General features: G+C 37.2%; 3 protein-coding genes across 3 annotated transcripts; 1 reads left to right on the forward strand and 2 right to left on the reverse strand.

Moving 5' to 3' along the window:
- Window positions 1-295: 295 nt before the first annotated feature.
- Window positions 296-1,225, reverse strand: LOC100523839 (olfactory receptor 4A47-like). The gene has a single exon (XM_005654673.2). It carries the CDS (start codon window positions 1,220-1,222, stop codon window positions 296-298), a length of 927 nt encoding a protein of 308 aa, XP_005654730.1. The 5' UTR covers window positions 1,223-1,225.
- An 8,322-nt stretch (window positions 1,226-9,547) lies between these two features.
- On the reverse strand, window positions 9,548-10,459 carry LOC100517934 (olfactory receptor 4C12-like). The gene has a single exon (XM_003124182.1). It carries the CDS (start codon window positions 10,457-10,459, stop codon window positions 9,548-9,550), a length of 912 nt encoding a protein of 303 aa, XP_003124230.1.
- Window positions 10,460-17,972: 7,513 nt separating this feature from the next.
- Window positions 17,973-18,896, forward strand: LOC100523664 (olfactory receptor 4C46-like). Its single transcript, XM_003124207.2, has one exon. It carries the CDS (start codon window positions 17,976-17,978, stop codon window positions 18,894-18,896), a length of 921 nt encoding a protein of 306 aa, XP_003124255.2. The 5' UTR covers window positions 17,973-17,975.
- The last annotated feature ends 1,443 nt before the right edge of the window (window positions 18,897-20,339 follow it).

Below are 20,339 nucleotides of genomic sequence, written 5' to 3' on the forward strand. Positions count from 1 at the left end.
CTAAAGAAATTAAAGAGTCTCAGAAAAAAGTTAAAGTGCATAAATTGATTAAAAATCATTGAAACTATAAAAAGTTTATTATTGCATATTTTTAGCAACTCCCACTTTATATGTATCACACTTTTCTTGGCAATGTGATGAACAAGACACTACATATAGAGGTAGCATTATACCAGAGAAACATTAATAACCCAAACATACAGTTAGTTCTTCATTATAATAAATGTTTTAAAAGAAAGGAATAGGTGAGTCAATTTTAAGAGACTTTTAGTTTCCAAGGAGATGAGCCCAAAAGTCATATGATCCTCTTCGTGTTTCTTCCACAGAGTTTCTTCATAGCATTAGTTAACTCAGAATTTCTTAGACTGTAGATTAATGGGTTCAGCATGGGGGTTATGATTGTATAAAACACACTCAATGACTTGTCAATGGAGAAGGTCTTAGCAGGTCTTGCATACATAAAAATACAGGGGACAAAGAAGAAGACAACCACAGTGATGTGAGAACCACAGGTCTGGAGGGCTTTCTGCCTCCCTTCCTGACTCAGGTTCTTTAGAGAGTGCAAGATGACTCCATAGGAGATGAGTAAGAGCAGAAACACAATACTGCAGATCAAGCCTCCATTAGCCACCACTAAGATGCCAATGACAGAGGTGTCAGTGCAGACAAGTTTCAATAAAGGGTACATGTCACAGATAAAGTGATCAATGACATTGGGGCCACAGAATGGGAGCCCATAAATAGTGCCAAGTTGAATGACTGAGTGAAGAAAACCCCCAACCCAGGATACCACCAAGAGTACAATACACACCCACTGCCTCATGATAACCAAATAATGCAAGGGCTTACAAATGGCCACATAGCGGTCATAGGCCATTACCAACAAAAGGAAGACCTCTGATCCACCAAAAAAGTGCCCTGTAAAAAGCTGGATCATACAGGATTGGAATGATATGGTATTTTTCCCAATGAACAAGCTTGAAATCAGTTTGGGAGAAATAGATGAGGAATAAATGACATCCATAAATGATAAGCTAGCAAGGAAAAAGTACATTGGTGAGCCCAGAGTCTTACTGAAAGTGACAGTCACAACAATGAGCGTGTTCCCCACCACAGTCAAAACGTAGAAGAGGAAAAACATAACGAAAAGGACTTTCTGTTCATTTGGATTCTGTGTGAGGCTCAGGAGGACAAAGTAAGTCACATTGTTCCTTGGTTCCATCTATTTTTTATAGATACTTATTTCAGATATTAGAAATAGTTTGCCTGAAAATCAAGGAAAAGATATTTGAAAGTATTATAAGCTTAACATTTTTGTTATTAATTCAATTTTTTAAATGCCCATGGAGGATCGATATGTATCAACCTGCCATAGAAATTGGAATTACCATTTTAAAAGTAATAATTTGCATCTACCAACCCCAAACTTCCCATCTATCCCACTTCTCCCTGCTCCCCCTTCGCAACCAAAGGTCTGTTCTCTATGTTTATGAGTCTGTTGCTCTTTAGAATGTGTAAGCAATCAGCAGCTACCATATAGCAGAGAGAACTATACCCGGTTTCTTGGGATAGACACCGTGGTGGAAGATAATATGAGAAAAAGAAACTCTCTCTATATATGTGTATGACTGAGCACATATGCTGTACAGCAGATATTGACAGAACACTGTAAATCTACTACACTCTAATAAAAAATTGGGATTACCATTTTGAATAATCTTATGTATATTTCCACACTCTCAGTGACATGATGTATAATGATGGGATTATAAAATTTAAGGCCAACTTAACAAATACCATTATAAACATATTCATTTTGTGCTAAGAAATATTTGAATCAAGCTGGGAGTAGGAAGTGCTTCCCAGAGGAAGCAATGCTTTAGCTGAATTTAAAGGAGAAGGGAGAAAACAAAAAAGGATAGGAAGAGAATAACGTGAAAAGTTGCACCTCATACAAAGTCATAAAAGTGTGATACTGAGGATTCATTTAAGACAATTTACATACTCAAAAGTCAGTAAAACAAATGTGAAGTAAGGTTAGAGACATAGGTCACTGTATGGTTGCTCGGACTGCTTATTTAGAACAATAATCATTCTCCCTTATGGTTTCCAATGAGTTGTTCTTCATTCCTTTTGAGACCTCCACCTTAGCATCATATTTCTAGCAACATTCTGTTCATGATGTTCATATCTACATACTCTCAGATGACAAGTGCTTTCTCTACAACTGTCCATGCTCCCTTCTGGGCCATCATCAAGATCCCTTTTCATTGCTCATATTTCTACCAACAGCCTCTTCAAAGCAATGTAGGATCTTTTCCATCATACATTCCAAAACTTTTTAAAAGCAGATGCTGAAGTCCAAATGTCACCTCCGTATTTTCTGATATTTATTATAGCAGCACTCCACTTCTCAGCCTCAAATTTCTTTTTTAATTAACTAGAACTTCTATAACAAAATAACACAAGCTGAGTGGATTAAGCCATAGAACTTTATCACCACATCATTGTGGATGATTAAAATTCAAAATCAAGGCATTGACAGGGTTGGGTGCTCCTAAAGACTGTGGGGAAATGAGCTGTTCCACACCTCCTTCCTTGGCTTAAAGATAAACAGGTTTGAGTTTGCATGATGTTCTCCATGTGAGCATGCCCGTATCAAAATTTCCCTTTTAATGAGAAAACCCATCATGTTGGATTAAGGTTCACCCAAGTGATTTTATTTTAACTCAAATACCTTCGTAAAGAACCTGTCTCCAAATAAGGTCATATTATAAAGTTTTGGGGATTAGGAGCCAACAGGTACATTTTAAGAGGACACAATAGAACCATAGTTGTATAAGCTGACTATCATATAACCCATAGCAATTGTTGTCCCAATAGTCTAACACCACACTAAAACCTCCTTAGTTAGTGTCTTTACTTAGATCCTTTTCTTTTTCATTAGGTACAAATGATAAATCACTCTAAAATTGTATGCTTTCATAGACTTGGAGAATAGACTTGTGGCTGCAGGAGGGGGAGAGGGAGGGAGTGGGAGGGATCAGGAGCATGGGGTTAATGGATGCAAACTATTGCTCTTGGCATGGATGTACAATGAGATCCTGCTGTGTGGCATTGAGAACTATGTCTAGATACTTACATTGCAACACAACAATGGGAGGAAAAAGTATGCATACATGTATGTATCACTTGGCCCCCATGCTGTACAGCAGAAAATAAATAAATAAATAATAAATAAATAAATAAAAATTGTATGCTTTCAGTCTCTATCTCTTCCTTAATTTTCAAACTTGTATATGCAACTATCTAATTGATATCTTGAAATAAATATTGATTAAATATTTATAAAACTCTTTACTTTTCCACAATAAGCTTATTCCTTCCTAGACATTCCCTAATTAAATGGTACCATCTTGTATGTTATTGTTCGGAATTTATATCTGACAATATATTTCACTCCTTTGCTTCGCTTGCATTATTTATGGAAAGTTATCATCAGTCCCAATGACTCCCTTTAAAATATATTGCAAGTTTGATCATTAACACACCACCCATTCCTTCCTTTATCTATTCCAGTAGCCTCCTGCAAGTTCTCTCCATTTTTGTTCCATCCCTCAAAAATTATTCTCATGAAGCAGCCCAAGTAATCTTTTTTTTCTTTTGTTTTAATTTTAATTTTAATTTTTTGTCTGCACCTGCAGCATGTGAAAGTTCCCAGGTCAGGCATTAAACCCCTGCCACAGCAGCAACCTGAGCTGCTGTTAACTAGCTGCACCACAAGGCAACTCTTAATTTTCTTTAAATTGTATTCAAATCATATTATTCACCTGTTGAAAACCTCTACAGCAGATTTCTATAACACTCATTAAAATCAAATTCTTTGGTATACATTTGGCTAAGAGACCCCAGATACCTTAAAAGCTGGGCACCCCCCAAACTCATGTCCTACAATTCTCCATGTTCAGTCTGCTCAAGACTTTATGCTATTCCTCAAATATGCAAAGTGCTTTTCCATCTCTTCAGTTCCATTAATTCTTTTGTAGATTCTAATTTCAGAGATAAGAAATATTTTCCCTCTAAAATGATGGGAAATATTGTAGAACAGTATAATGTAAGTGTAATCTTATTTATTCATTTGACACATGTTTATCAAGTACTTAACACTGGATCACACCTTTCAGATAATGTAGTCTCCCAGCCATCTCAGAGGGTCTACTAATTCATTAAGGGTCAGGGTCTATGCCCAAGTCATATCGTCAGAGACCAGAAATGATGGTGCTGACTGAGGAATCACCTTTGCATCATCACGCTCCTGTTTTTCCAGATATGTACACCTCTTGTGGTTATAAGATGGCTGCTGAATTCACTGAATTTCTTTTAATCTCTACATGACGAATACCATAAGTCATGACCAGCCACTTTCTAATCTTTTTTCACTTATTATTCAATGATATTGAACTTCCCTTGAGGAAGTTTCCATTTTGCTAATTAACTATCACATCTTATTATAACTCTCCCTCCTTGCTTAAGATACTTAGTTTATATGCCATGAAAGCCAAAAAGCTTTATGACACTTGGTTTCACATAGACCTTATCATTAATGTATGTGCAGGAACAGTTTTATGTTATTGAAATGTCTATACAATTCTTCTTTTAGATAATATATATCATTTTTGTAGTGAAAGATACTATAGAATCAGTAAATTACATTTTTATAAATCTAGTTATAATACCTTAAATAGGTGGCAGTCACCACACTGGGTCATAATTTGCATATTAGTAAAGTAACTTATGATACTGAATTTTTGTGATTATCTAGTGGGCTAAAATATAAGAACATATGTAACACAGTTCTTGGACTTAAGTGGATAATCAATCTTTGTTTTCTTATAGAACATCAGAAGCTTCAATTTAAGTATATCAGCATGCATCACAAGTTTATATCCCTCTGAAATACAAAACAACATGGAGAAAAAAAGAATTTCCTTTATTCCAGCATTTCCATGGAAATAGACCCAAAAAATGTAATGAAAGAAAATGTTATAATAACATCTATAAGTTCATTTGTTTTGCAAAATCATGTTCAGATGTTACACCCATGCATACTCACATGTTATATATACACAATCGGATACACACATGCATACATGTGCACATTAAAAGAAATACATATATTTAATGTCACATTTTATGCTCACAATAACAAAAATTATAGTAAAAAAAACTGAAGCTCAAAATTTAAAATTAACTTTTCCAAAGTTACCTATTTTTAAGTGACAGACCTGGAATTGGAATCCAAGTTTGATTTATTTCAAAGTCTCTGTACTATCAGCAGAAATTTTTTTTAACTTTTCAGTTCTTAGAAATTCAAGTGATGTTGTTTTGTATATACTATGATAAAGAAATATACACAACTGCAAAGCCTGGTTTGCACTATTAACTGTTAAAATCTTACCTTTTGGAAGCTCGATCACAATTTGAAGGAGGACTTTTATTTCACATATATAGAATTGGAAATTTTTCTCCCATCTATTTTCCCCAAAGGAGGCAAAAATTGCATTATTGTGTGAGGGTATATTTGATTTCATATGCCTATGTCAGTTCATTTTCTCCACAGAATCTTCTAAATATTTCAGAACATTACCACTTGCATTGCAGCATATAGGAGTCAAGGTGTAACAGGAAAAACTAAAAATTTCCCATTAGAAAAATTTATCAGAAATGCAAAAAAATTGTATGTCATTTTATGTCTACATGTGAAGACAGCAACTATTTTACCAGGTAACTTTTTATCTCATCAGTTATTTTTTTTAGTAACATCAATAAAGAATAATTACCATTCAGAGGTTTAGCCAGTTTCATTCAATTGTTATACTTGAGATTTGGAGAGGGCAGTTTTGTACCTATTTATATCATGTTTTAGGTAGTTCCTGAAATAATTACATTTGTTTTTAAGAGAACAGCATCTTCTACTAAATAATGAGCAAAGATCATGAAGATTTTATACCTTCGAATGATGTTAATCATGGAGTCCTAAAATTGGAATATGTCCAAAACAAATTTTTGCTTAATTAAATTCACTGAGGATTTTCTACCATATTTTAAAAGAACATCTATATATTTAAAAAAAAAACCTGTCAATCCAATCACACAGCATTACAAGAGTAAGGAAGGAAGATGTAACAAGGAGAAAAAAAGAGTATCAGAACAATTATGGAAATATTGCCAGTGAAAAATATCAGCCCTGTCATTTTGTTCCAGTAAAAATGAGTTTGCCATTTTCCCTACTTTGCTATAGTAAGATTTTTTTCTTTTTCCCTAATACTCAGTGTATTCTGTATAAGAGTGAGGTTGAATATGTGAAAAATTCATGTCCAAGGTAGATGTAATAACAAATTATTTATCAAATCATTAATTATTTTTTTAAAAAATGAGCATCTATTTTGTGCCTTGTTCTATGCTATGAGCTAAGGATATAAAAATAAATAAAACAAAAGAAAATCAGGATAAAATCTCTGCTTACACTGACATTATAACGCTCAGAGTCAGACAATAAAAAAAAAAAAATGGAACTTAGTAAGGTAATTATAGCTAGAGACTTCAAAAATGCACCATCAGAAATAGACAAATCTAGCAGGCATAAAATCAGTAAGGACATAATTAAACTCAACAACAACAACAGTCAACTGGATATAATTGACATCTATAGACTGCTTCATCCAGCAACAGCAAAAGACACACTCTCCAAACTCACATGGAACATTCGCCAAGAGAGGCCACATTCTGAGCCATAAAACACACCTTAAAAATTTTAAACAAAAGAAATCATATAATGTCTGTTCTCACACTACAATGAAATTAAACTAAACATCAGCTATAAAAAAATAGGTGAAAAATCCCAAAACACTTGAGAAATAAACAACACAAAACCTCCAACCTCCAAAAACTATGTGTCAGAAAATTAAATTCCCCCTTGACCTTCCAAACCGTTCAGATGGAATGTTTAGTATTTATCCCTTCTTTACCTTCTAATAAGACAACAATTTTTCTCTAACACTGAGTTTATAGTCTCTCAACAATATCCATTCTGCTCTACTACAAAGTCCTGGGAGTCAGTAAAACTTATTGAAAAATAAAAAAAAAAAAAAGTTTTTGTAGTATTTACAATATGCCAGGAACTCTCCTAAGCACTTAATATATATAGACCCACTTAACTGGTCCCAAAACATTATGAGATAGACATCATTGTTATTACATTTACAGATATAAAATATGAGGTAGAAAGGTTAAATAACTTCCCCAGATGACATTAAAACCCAGGAAATATGACTCAAGTCTGCTCTACCATTTCATCTTACTACTTCCTTTAAACAAATATCTGTTCATATTCTGATGGCCTGCTGTGTTGATCTCAAGTTCATAAAATGACTTGGTCTTTTAATCATGAGAAAATCATACCTATAATTGGATCTAAAGCCTAAGAGGCATGAGGCCAGTGGAGATCAGAAAACCAGGTGGTACAGTAATATCCAAGGACATTGGAAATCACTCAAGCCCCCAAGAAATCCTACAAATCCAGTCAGTTCAAAGTATCATTCTTTGAACTCTCTCAGTGGGTTGTGGGTATGGCATTACTCTGAGCTGTGGTGTAGGTCACAGAGGCAGCTTGGATCCCAAGGTGCCACAGCTGTGGTGTAGGCTGGCAACTGTAGCTTTGATTCAACACCCTAGCCTAGGAACTCCACATGCCATAGGTGTGCCCCCAAGAAAAGCCAAAAAAAAAAAAAAAAAGTATCATTCTTCACAGCAGCTGTGGAGAAATTATGTATTATCCCTTCTAATGCTTAAAAACATTAGATTAATAAACATTTGCTGAGACCAGCTCAGCAGGTTAAGGCTGAAGAACGGGTGCTGTGAAACCTAAGGAAAAAGTGAACATAAAACAAGACACAGAGACATTTATCTTAAGTAAAGGTGGGAACCAGGGGAGTCAAGGTCTCACCTCAAGATACCACACTGCTTTTATCCTGCTCTTTGGGATTATGTCAAGTGAGGAGGGGGTTGTAGGTGCAGGATATAGGGGTTTTTTAAATTATTTTAAATGTCACAGAGCTGGTAGCTGATAAAGTTTTATTCTGACCTTTAGGCATTTAACAATCATTAGCACTGAGGAAGCTTGGCATCCGATATCTATGCATAGCATTCTAGAGAATCACCGTTGTGCTTCTGCAGACAGCATGCCTATCTGCAGCAACCTGGGGTGCCTAGGTTTGCACCTTGGTTCTCCTTGCTAATGCATATCCTGCTAATGACCCCTCATAAACCCCTTGGGGCCATGAAGCTCATCTTCCTTTTATTCTTTAGAGGACATATGCTGTGCAAATGGCCTGCTGCTGATCTGCACAGGTCAGGTGTGCCCAGACCAATGCATTATGTCCCCATTCAGCTGACCACATGAATAACTTATGTCTTTAGGTGTTTGTTCTTAAGCTTATGGCATTTACCAGCACTGATACTGTTTTCCAAGCAGGAAGATGGGGTAAAGTAAAGCAGGATAAGATGGAGTTTTCAGCATAGAAAATAGAAGCAAAAAGGCTAAGAAAATATTGTAGAAACATGTCTCATGACAAACATTCTACATGGTTACAGAGACTCCAGTAATAATGTTCATGATAGCAAATAGCTCTGGAGCATTTATTAGTAATACAAGATCTACAAGAAGTTTTTAATCCTGACAATATCTCTATCATTATCCTTTAACTCAAATTTAAAGAGCTTTGATTTGCCAAAGCTCACATGCTATGTGGCAACAATAAGTTTTGATCTCAGAACTATCTTACTCAGAGACTATTCTCTTAACTATTATAGAATAATAAACCCTATCACTCACCCCTAGCACATGTGAGTGTAAAAATGATACATAAAAACCTCCTTCACAGAGCAAAATTGTGAAAACAATGTTCTCAATATGAATGATGAGTTGAGATTACAATAACAATGAAGTTTATACCAAATAATTCAGCAAGAATATATGACAGACCCTCCCTTTGGAAGCACAAATGGGAAAAGAGGCCAGATGTAGCAAAAGATTAAAAAATATAGGAGTTCCCGTTGTGGCTCAGTGGTAACAAACCCAACTACTATCCATGAGGATGCGGTTTTGAACCCTGGTGTCACTCAGTGGGTTAAGGATCCAGCGTTGCTGTGAGCTATGGTGTAGGTCGCTGACACAGCTTGGGTCCCACATTACTGTGGCTGTGGCATAGACCAGCAGCTACAGCTCTGATTCGACCCCTACCCTGGGAACTTCCATATGGAACAGATGCGGCCCTAAAAAGACAAAAAACAAAAAGTATAGAAAGAGAAGATGGGGCTTACATACCAAAAAAAAAAATCTATTTTCTCAAAATACTATAATTTTTTGTAATTGCAAAAATAGTGAATTCGCATTGAGTGCTTTGTGAAGAAGTAAATAAAACTAAAATAAATAAATAAATGAATAAAAGATAAAGTCGTTTTATGCTACTGTATTTTTCTATTGAAGTCACCTTTTGATCCAAAGCTGCTTCATAGCATTTTTCACTTCTGCATTTCGGAGAGTGTAGATTAAAGGGTTCAACATAGGTGTTATCATGGTATAAAACACAGCCACAACTTTATCAATGGAAAAGGTTCTCACTGGACGCAGATACACAAATATGCAGGGCACAAAGAATAAAATGACCACGGAGATGTGAGAAGCACAGGTAGAGAGGGCTTTGCGTCTCCCCTCCAAGCTGTAGGTCCTTAGGGAGTGCAGGATCACGACGTAGGAGACCATCAAACACAGGATGTTTAACAAGCAGATGAGCCCACTATTGGCCGCAACAAAAAGACCAAGGGTGTGAGTGTCCATGCAGACTAGTTTCAACAAAGGGTTCAAGTCGCACATGAAGTGATCTATGACATTGGGGCCACAGAAAGGCAGCCAGACCGTGAAGAGGAGCTGAATGGTCGCATGGATAAAGGCTCCAGCCCAAGCCACTCCTATAAGAAGGTTACACACCTGTCGGCTCATGATGGTCATGTAGTGCAAGGGTTTGCAGATGGCCACATAGCGGTCATAGGCCATCACCGTGAGAAGGATAATCTCAGCAGCACCAAAAAGATGCTCGGCAAAGACCTGAGTCATACATCCCCTAAAAGAGATAATCTTTCTCACAGTAAGGGTGTCAGCCAGCATTTTAGGGGTCATGGAGGAAGAGCAACAGCTATCTAAAAGGGATAAGTAAGACAGGAAGAAGTACATTGGGGATCCCAGGGCCTTGCTGGTGCTGATGGTGATCATGATGACCAGGTTCCCTGCCAAGGTGACCAAGTAGACCATTAAAAACACGACAAATGAAAATTTCTGAAGCTCCATATTTTGAGTCAGGCCCAGGAGGATGAACTCCGACACATTATTCGTCCTCTCCATCAATTCAGTTCAGGTGGCAAGTGGCTTCCCTGAAACGAAAGTCACAGTCATCCTCAATGACGCCACCTTTCCTTAAGCAATGAATACAGTCGTGGAGTATCTTATTTTCGGTAGTTTTACAAAAGGCAAAGACAACCACGAAAATGTAAAAATGGTTTTTATTTGTATATTCTTACAAGTGACAATATAAGTGGTATTTGTTTTGTTCTTTATAATTTTCTCATTTGTTTTTAATTTACCTTTTAAATTTTTTTATTTTTTAAGGGCCACACCTACCGCATATGAACATTCCCAGGCTAAGGGTCAAATCAGAGGTGCAGCGGCTGGCCTAACCACAGCAACACCAGATCCCACCCGTGTCTGCAACCTACACCGCAGCTCATGGCAATGCTGGATCCTTAACCCACTGAGCAAGACCAGGGATTGAACCTGCATCCTCATGGATACTAGTCTGGTTTGTTTCCACTGAGCCACAATAGGAACTCCCTGTTTTTAGTTTTCAATGATGAAAAAGTGTAACTTTTCTTTTTTTAATTTTTATTAAAAGTAGAGTTGATTTACAGTGTTTCTTCAATTTCCACTGTACAGCAAAGTGATCCAGCCACCAAGCCACCACTTTTTTTCTTTTAATTTTCCATCACATTCTTACCCAAGAGATCACATACAGTTCCCTGCACTATACAGCAGGACCCTATCATCACCTGTTCTAAATATTACAGTCTGCATTACCAACTCCAAACTCCCTGTAGGTTCCCCTCTCTCCCCTCTCCCCCCTTAAAAATAAGTAACTTTTTAAATCAGAAAAGAGGAGTTCCTGCCATGGTTCAGTGAGTTAGGAATCCAACTGCAGTGGCCCTGGTCACTGAGGAGGTTTGTGTTTGATACCCAGCCAGGTGCAGTGGGTTAAAGAATTCAGCTTTGCAGCAGCTGCAGTGTAGGTCACAGTTGATGAAAGAAAGGAAGAAGAGGAGGAGGAGAAGGAAGGAAGGGAGAAAGAAAGAAAGAAAGAGAGAAAGAAAGAGAGAAAGAAAGAAAGAAAGAAAGAAAGAAAGAAAGAAAGAAAGAGGGAGGGAGGAGGGAAGGAGGGAGGAGGGAAGCAGGGGGAGGAAGGAAAAAAGGGGAGAAAGAAAACGGAAAAGAAGGAGAAAGGGAAAATTAGGAATGTATTAAAGAGTAAAAAAAGAGAAATGGACTTAAAATCCAAAGTCTTATTTGGGAGTCTGGGATCCACCCCCTATTAACTATGTAACTATTCATTTTATCTCCCTCTGCCTTATTTTTTTCATTGGTTAAAGGAGGGATGAACATGCCTTATTTAGGATTGCTGTGGAGAGTCAATCATTTTAAAATTATTGTTGTTATACCATTTTACTATTCTCATGGGTGTATCACTAAAAAAACTTTCAAAAAAATGTTTCTGAACACATCTAAAAGGCAACGGCTTTGAAAATGTACGCTAACAAATTGAGGCGAACAAGGATAAATGTCAAAGAGGAAGATCCTGTAGAGATTATCATACTAAGTGAAGAAGTCAGACAGAGAAAATCAAATATCATATGAGATCACTAATTTTTTATATAGAACTTGGTCTGCTAGGCCCTAAGTACCTGGCAGCCATTTCTAACAGTAGAAAAGTAAATCCTATGAGGAAAATCATCAGTGGATTAAAGTGCTTTGGGTGAGAAATTTCTTTCTTTTTTTTTTTCTACACAGCTGCACATGCAGCACATGGAAGTTCCTGGGCCAGGGGTTGAATCAGAGCTGCAGCTGATGGCCTATACCACAGCCATGGTAATGCTGGATCCAAACCACATCTGTGACCTACACCACAGCTTGTGGCAATGCTGGATCCTTAAGCCATTGAGGGAGACCAGGAGTCAAACCTGAATCCTCAAGGAGGCAAAGTTGTGTCTTTGAACTCCTGAGTGAGAAATTTCTTGAAGCCAATTCTTCCAAGTCTTTCTTCAGAGCATCTCTCCTCCATGCAAAGTCAGATATTTTGGTCCTTGGGACTCACTCTGCCTCCTCCTATCATTTCACTGGAAGCCTGTGACTCGCCACAAAGGAAGTCAGGGAGAGACACTGCCTTCTGGTTTACTCACCAAAAAATCTGCATGGTCCTGTCTTCTTAAATCCTTCAGTTCTCACAATATAAAGACACCAGTTTTATTCAAGTGTGGGACTATTCTCTGTGCTATTTCCTCAAGGGAAGAGTAATTAATTTTAGGGCACTTTGCCAAAATGACAACCAAATTCTTCTCCCTTCGAACTCGGAGTCTTCATTTCTTTGTTTTTTCTTCTTTCAGGGCCATACATATGGAGGTTCCCAGGCTAGGGGTCAAATCGGAGCTGAGGCTTCCAGCCTATACCACAGCTACAGCAACACAGGATCCAAGCCGAGTCTGTGAACTACATCACAGCTCATGGAAATGCTGGATCCTTAACCCACTGAGCAAAGCCAGGGATCAAACCCACAACCCCATGGTTCCTAGTCAGATTTGTTTCTGCTGTGCCATGACAGAAACTCCTTGTTTTTCTTTCAATACATGTCTACAGAAAATCTGAAATGCACTGGACATTTTTGTTCAATAATAAAAATGACAGCTGGCCAGGCCCTGCATTAAACACATTATGTGGGGGTAAATTTTGTGATGGGCATTATTCTTATTCCCATTTTACAAATTGGGAAATTAAGCACTATCAGTTTAGGTAATTCACTCAGGATTGGACTTGAGTAGTGGCAAAAGAGAAACTTAAATACCAGTCTGCCTCCAAAGCCTCAAAAATGTATCTCCTCTCATGATGCAAGAGTTCAACTATTAAGAGCTTCAGTTGTGGCTTAGTGGTAAAGAAACTGACTAGTATCCATGAGGATGTGGGTTCAATCCTTGGCCTTGCTCAGTGGGCTAAGTGTCCAGCATTGCTGTGAGCTGAGGTGTAGGTCACAGATGCAGCTTGGATCTGGCGTTGCTATGGCTGTGGCGTAGGCCAGCAGCTGAAGCTCTGATTCAACCCCTACCCTGGGAACTTCCAAATGCCACAGGTATGACCCTAAAAAGAGAGGGGGAAAAAAAAAGAAAGAAAGAAAAAAGAAAATTCAACTATTTAAAAAGAGCAGTGAGGGGGTTCCTGCCATGGTGCAGTGGTCTGGATCATTGCCGAGGTTCGGGTTCAATCCCTGGCCCAGCACATTGTTTTAAAGGATCTGGCACTGCCACAGCTACAGCATAGGTTGCAGCTGTCTCTCAGATTAAATCCCTGGCCCAGGAACTTCCATATGCTTCAGGTTTAACCATAAAAATAAAAATTAAAAAAGAGCAGTGAGCACTCTGAAAAAGGACATATGTATCTTTGTGTGTATAATTGGGACATGGCTTAACGTGGGATAAAGGCAGAATGCAAAGGTAAGGTATTTTTTTAAGTGATATTGAAGTTGAAGCCAAAAAATTTTATCCTAGGCCTAGATTAGATAAATTATGTGGGATCTTGGGACTAATAACAGGTTTAAGTTTTGAGCTGGACTATCTCATTTGATGAATAGTGAAGAAGGTACCTATGGAAGCTACTAAATCCATTGGTAATTCCATTTTATTATGTCCAATAATTGTACTTTTCCAAACATAATCTTCAAGTATACTTGAAGTATGTGCTTCATGGTCACTATCAATTAGCTGGAAACTACTTGAGAAGAAGAGTTAAAGTGCACTGACTGAGCAACTGAAAAACTCCAGTTTAACACTGACTCATTGAGATATGAACAAAGACAGCTTAGTTAAAGCACATAGCTATTAGATAAGCACAGACCCAGTCTCTATTCTACTGTGTTGTCCTATTTTCTCTCTTACCTTGAAATAAATTAAAGCTTCTGCAAAATTGGTAATCAATAAAAATCAATTAAAAATTCATATACCTACTTTTCTTCTAAAATACTTGGGTTTGGCTTTTGATATATTTTTTCTTTTTTTACATTTTAGGCCACAGCTGCAGCATATGGAAGGTCCCAGGCTAGGGTTCAAATCGGAGCTACAGCTGCCGGCCTATGCCACAGCCACAACAATGCCAGATCTGAGCCCTGTCTGTGACCTACACTGCAGCTCAATACAACACTGGATCCTTTAACCCACTGAGCGAGGCCAGGGATTGAACAAGCATCCTCATGGATCCTAGTTGGGTTCATTACCACTGAGCCACGATGGGAACTCCTTGGCTTTGATATTTAAATCCTAAATCTAACTGATGTTAATTATGAAATTTTTGTCAATCCCTGTTCCTAAAAGATACACTGCAGTTTTCTTGTTGAAGACTTAACTTTTTTACTCTTTAGGTGTGTAATTCCTCTCAAATTAATTTTTATGTGATTGAATTACAAGCTCAGATTTATTATTATCCATATGAATATCCTCTTTTTCCAGCACCTTTTGTTGTAAAGACTTTTCTTTTCTCATGGTGGCTTTGGGGAAAATCAATTAACCATATACGTTCCAGTCTATTTCTGGACTTGGTTCTGTTTCATATATCTATATACTTACCTTATGTTAATATCATGCTATCTTGGTTACTGCATTTTTATATTGTCTCAAAACCAAGTAGTATAAAATTTCAAGGTAGAGTACTTGTACATAATGTAGTAGATTCATTCTGTGGCATAGGCTGCACCTGTGGCTTGATTCAATGCCTGGCCTGAGAACTCCCATATGCTGCAGGTGCAGCCATTAAAAAAAAAAAAAAATGCTTCTGGACAAAACTCTTCCACCAAAGGAGATAATTATCTCCTAGGAGAGAAAGCAGCAGTTATAATACAAGGTCCCTGAACCCTTTAGAAACCTCTTGAAAAGTCTGTACAAGGGCAAGGTGAAAATGAGTTTTGTTGCTGTTCCCCTCTCCAAAGCAAGATTCATCAGGGGCAATGATCCACTTCAATGTGCTTCCTCCACACCATTTGTCTCTTGCGCTGCAGGACTGGAGATATTCATTTAAAATCATTTTTACATAGTATTTCAAGCAGACCCATTCCAATTCAAAACCAGAAAACAGATTTGAAACAGGCTTTCTGTGAAGGACACTTGAGGCTTTAGACTACCTGGAAAGATTCAAACTTGTAAGAATGCCCTCTTAACAATTTTATAGAGATATAATTAATATTCCAAAAAACTGTGCATGTTCAATGTATATAATTTCTTAACAACTGTTCATTTGACAAGTAATAATCTCTTTCCAAATGTGACAGTTTTCATATTAAAAGGTGTTTATTACAAGAAGTGGTCAATTTGAATATGGAACTGCTCCTGTACACACCTAAATATCACTAAGACCATCTAAGAGAGCCAAGGTAAGCTTTCCAATAGTGCTGTTGCTTATTTTAGATTATTATTTTCTAGATATAGTGCTCACTATTCTTTAACAGTTTTCAGACACCGTGATAGGCTATTTCCTCTTCCTCATTCCAATTTTTCAAAAGATATTCATAAGTATCACCTAATTTGGCAGATAAAAATTTGGAGGCTCATGGAGATTAAGCAAATTGTAGAACCCAGCTCTCTGACACCAGGAACCATACCTTGCTATGAGACAATTCTAATCACAGCTATTGATGAGGATTAAAACAAATTTAAATACAATTCACATATATAAAAGAGAAAATTAAAAATATTCATAACATAAATCATCAACTGCTTTATGAAACACAAACATGGAAATCCTTCCTGGGGGGGGGGACTGCTATGGATAAGATGAGGCTCTGATGCTTATCTGAGAGTAAAATTGATTCTTCTGGAGTTTATTGCAGGGTTAACTATTCCCTGTATTACTGCTCCAACTGTTCATTCTTTCTATCCCACAAGTGTATACACAGTCACAAAAATAACTGAAAGTCCTTTTCACATCCACAGCAGGGTGGCAGATGTGTTCATACATACCTCCTCAATCAATTATCACAATGATCTAGGAGGTAGATATTATTATTATTATAACCTTATAGATGAGAAAACAAGGATGTAAGTTGGCAAATAAATGTACCTCAGATGAAAAAAGTTACAAGTGAAAGAACCAGGATTCAAATCTGAACCTTCTTACTCTCAAATCACTTCATCACTGGAAGAGTATTTTTCAACATTTTGCTGAGAAATCTGGGGACCCATTCTTTGGAGTAGAATCAGAGAAGGGAGAGTTAGGTCTGAGGGAGGAGTCAAGATGAAAGGGCCATTTGATGAACACAGTACCACATTTTACTTACTACTTGGGCATTCAGAGATGTCATTGTGTGTCTGTGTGCGTGCGTGTGTGTGTGTGCGCGCGTGCACGCGTGCTGATGAAATTGCTCCATATAAGCTTGCCTCTGAGCTAGTGTTACGGTAATTAGAATTCTTACGGTCATTTCAAAAGGAGATGACTAGTTAAATGTCGTTTATTACAAGGTCACAATATTAGGTTTAGGTTAAGAATTTGGAAGGGAAAATACATAAGAATCACCTGAAACCTAATTTTGGCCCTGCCCTCTATTTGCTGTTTGGCCTGGGACAGACTCCTTAACTTCTCTATGTTCCTAATTCCTAATGTATAAAGGAAGTATAAAAACGATAGTAACCATCTCATATGCTTGTACTGATAAAATACTAAATACCAAATATCTGCCTAAGCACTTAAAGCACACTAAATATTCATTTAGTCAATAGTAGCATGGTTATTACAACTGTTAGCATTAGTCTCTGAGAGTTTGTCCTCACCTGCAAAATGAATGATACAATACCAACCACAGAGGTTGTTATCAGTATAAAAAGGAAGTATTTTGGGGGGAGCATTTGCTGTTATGCCATACACATAGCAATCAATCATTAAAAAGTATATGCTATTACCTACTATGAAGTTGTTAGATTTAGTCAATCTGCATTACAAATACTTTTAATTAGCACTTGTACCTATTCTTTATATTCCTACCACCATTTTCTTGTTACTCCATTTTCAACTATTGTAAGTAATCTGCTATGGTGGTTCCTGTCTCTGCCTTCCACACCCTTACTAAACCCCAGTCGACTTTATCCAAAACTCTCAAAAGTGCTTACTAGAATAATATCAAATTCCTTTCATCCTTTTACTCGTATTCTCAATTACCTTCCACAGTGTTCCATTTATTAGAAGTGAAAAGGAAAATTTCTAAGATTTACATCCATCTTCTGATTCTTTTCAGACATAGCTGCCTTTATTTGTGAAATCTACTACTTCAAGTTAAACTCTGGCATTTTTGATGATTAAGGTCTCCTGCCTGTGTATTTACAAAACCTCTTCATGTCTGCAATCTTAACAGAATTTTCTCCTGGGTGGCAGTTCCACTAATCTTAAGAATTCAGAATCTTTTATTCATCTCAAAAAAAAAATCAACTCAAAAAATTCACATTCAGTAGAGTCTGGACACATAATTTATTAGAATGAATAAGTTGAATAAATCTAAAGTTTCATATATTTAAATTATGGGTTTCTTTCAGGTAATGAAATAAACATTTACATGAAATACATAAAGAATATGAACAATGTGACAGAGTTTGTTCTCCTGGGGCTCACACAGAATCCAAAGATGCAGAAAATCATATTTGCTGTGTTTTTTGTCATCTATATTATCACTGTGGTAGGAAATGTGCTCATCGTGGTCACCATCACTGCCAGCCCATCCCTGGGGTCCCCCATGTACTTTTTCCTGGCCTACCTCTCCTTTATTGATGCCTGCTATTCCTCTGTCAGTACCCCCAAAATGATTATAGATTCACTCCGTGGAAAGAAAACCATCCTATTTGATGAGTGTATGACCCAAATCTTTGGGGAACATTTCTTTGGAGGTGCTGAGGTCATCCTGCTGACTGTGATGGCCTATGACCGCTATGTGGCCATCTGCAAGCCTTTGCACTATACAACCATCATGAATTGGAGAGTGTGTGGGCTACTACTGGGAGTGTCATGGGTGGGAGGTTTCCTTCACGGAACCATTCAGATCCTCTTCATTTTCAGATTACCCTTCTGTGGTCCTAATGTCATAGATCACTTTATGTGTGATCTGAACCCTTTGCTGGATCTTGCCTGCACTGATACCCACACTCTGGGGCTCTTTGTTGCTGCCAACAGTGGGTTCATCTGTCTTTTAAACTTCCTTCTCCTGCTGGTCTCCTATGTGGTCATTCTGTGCTCTCTAAGGACCTACAGCTTGGAGGCGAGGCGCAAAGCCCTCTCCACCTGTGTTTCCCACATCACTGTAGTTGTGTTATACTTTGTGCCCTGTATATTTGTGTACACGAGACCTGCAGCTACTTTACCAATTGATAAAGCAGTTGCTGTATTCTACACTATGATCACTCCCATGTTGAATCCCTTAATCTATACCTTGAGAAATGCCCAGATGGAAACTGCCATTAGGAAATTGTGGAATAGAAAAGCCATTTCAGGTGACAGATAAATGTGTCTGGAGCCAAACAATAATTCAACTTATGCAAAGGTCAAAGGACATCTTGGATGACCTCAGCAAGGACTATGTAAAGGATAAAAAATAAATTAATCACAGAAAATTATAGATTCTTTGGGGGGAAACAGAAATAGATGCAAAAAGAGAAAAAACATAACCCAGGACCAATCTTTCCATATTTAGAAAAGTCTACCAACTGGGAACTTAGTTTTAGTAGCTTCAACCATGTGTATGGATTCATAGACTTTCCATGTAATAAAATGACAGAAATAATAAATAGATTGGTATTAAGGAGTACCTCTATAACAAGCCAAAGGTGTAGCCACTGCTGTCATGCCCACTTTACAAAAGATTAAATTGAAAGAAAAGTGAAAGTATCAAAGCACATATAGCAAAGAGACAGTAATCAGAATCTGAATGGCTTCCCAGACCATAATACTAACTGCTTTATACAGTCAAGAAAGGATGATAGAAAGCTGAATAATTACTAGTTACTGTTTATTGAGATAGGAAGTGTGCTGGACAGATTGTATATAGTAGTTCATTACTGTGACTAAAAACCCAATAATTTTTCATTAACTTTTCATTTTTTATATCAGCTGATGGTAATATGTTGACTTTAATATAATGTGCATAAGCATTTCATAGTTGTAAAAACCGTTGTCCATTGAACTTCTGTTAAGAATTGAACAAAGATTGCACAGTGTTTCCAAATTTCTTTGTAAGCTTCAGAAGATTTTTAGTATTGCTCTGTCACCATCTTAGGCTGGAAAACAATCAGAAGGAACAATGACTCAAAAGAACATCTTGATATCAGTCAGGAATTTCTATGTATTAAATATGAAGTTGTACTCCATAAAGTACTTGCATATGCTATATAATAACAGTTTCTATGAGGCAGCACAATTTCTGGTTTGTAATAAATACTGAATGAATAAATAAAAATATACCATAAAAATTAATAAAATGTTGAGGAAAAACATACTGGAGTCTAGGGAATTTTTTCCTACCTTTATGTGATTCAGATTCTGAGGAGAATTCTAGTTGAAACTCTTAGGAAAATCACAATTTGTTTTTTACTTTTTCTCTTAAAGAGGATGAGAAAGAAATCCAAACTGAGATTATCAGGCTATGAGCAAATAGTTTATCTTAATGTATTTCCTATCTTTCCGGAAGATCTAATTATCTTACATATATGAGCTAGTCATATTATATTTTCTATTAATCTCTTTACCTTTTTTCTTCTTTTCTTTTTGTTTTTAGGGCCGTATCCACAACACATGGAGGTTCCCAGGCTAGGGGGTCTAATCAGAGCTACAGCTGCCAGCCCACGCCACAGCCACAACAATGCAGGATCTGATCCAAGCTGTGTCTGGAACCTACACTACAGCTCACAGCAATGCTGGATCCTTAATCAGCTGAGCAAGGCCGGGGATC

Source organism: Sus scrofa, unplaced genomic scaffold (assembly GCF_000003025.6).
Source record: "Sus scrofa isolate TJ Tabasco breed Duroc unplaced genomic scaffold, Sscrofa11.1 Contig74, whole genome shotgun sequence".
Taxonomy (NCBI): Eukaryota; Metazoa; Chordata; class Mammalia; order Artiodactyla; family Suidae; genus Sus; species Sus scrofa.

Coding starts and splice junctions, on each gene's coding strand:
- LOC100523839 (XM_005654673.2), bottom strand. CDS start 1,222: ATGGAACCAAGGAACAATGTGACTTACTTTGTCCTCCTGAGCCTCACA.
- LOC100517934 (XM_003124182.1), bottom strand. CDS start 10,459: ATGGAGAGGACGAATAATGTGTCGGAGTTCATCCTCCTGGGCCTGACT.
- LOC100523664 (XM_003124207.2), top strand. CDS start 17,976: ATGAACAATGTGACAGAGTTTGTTCTCCTGGGGCTCACACAGAATCCA.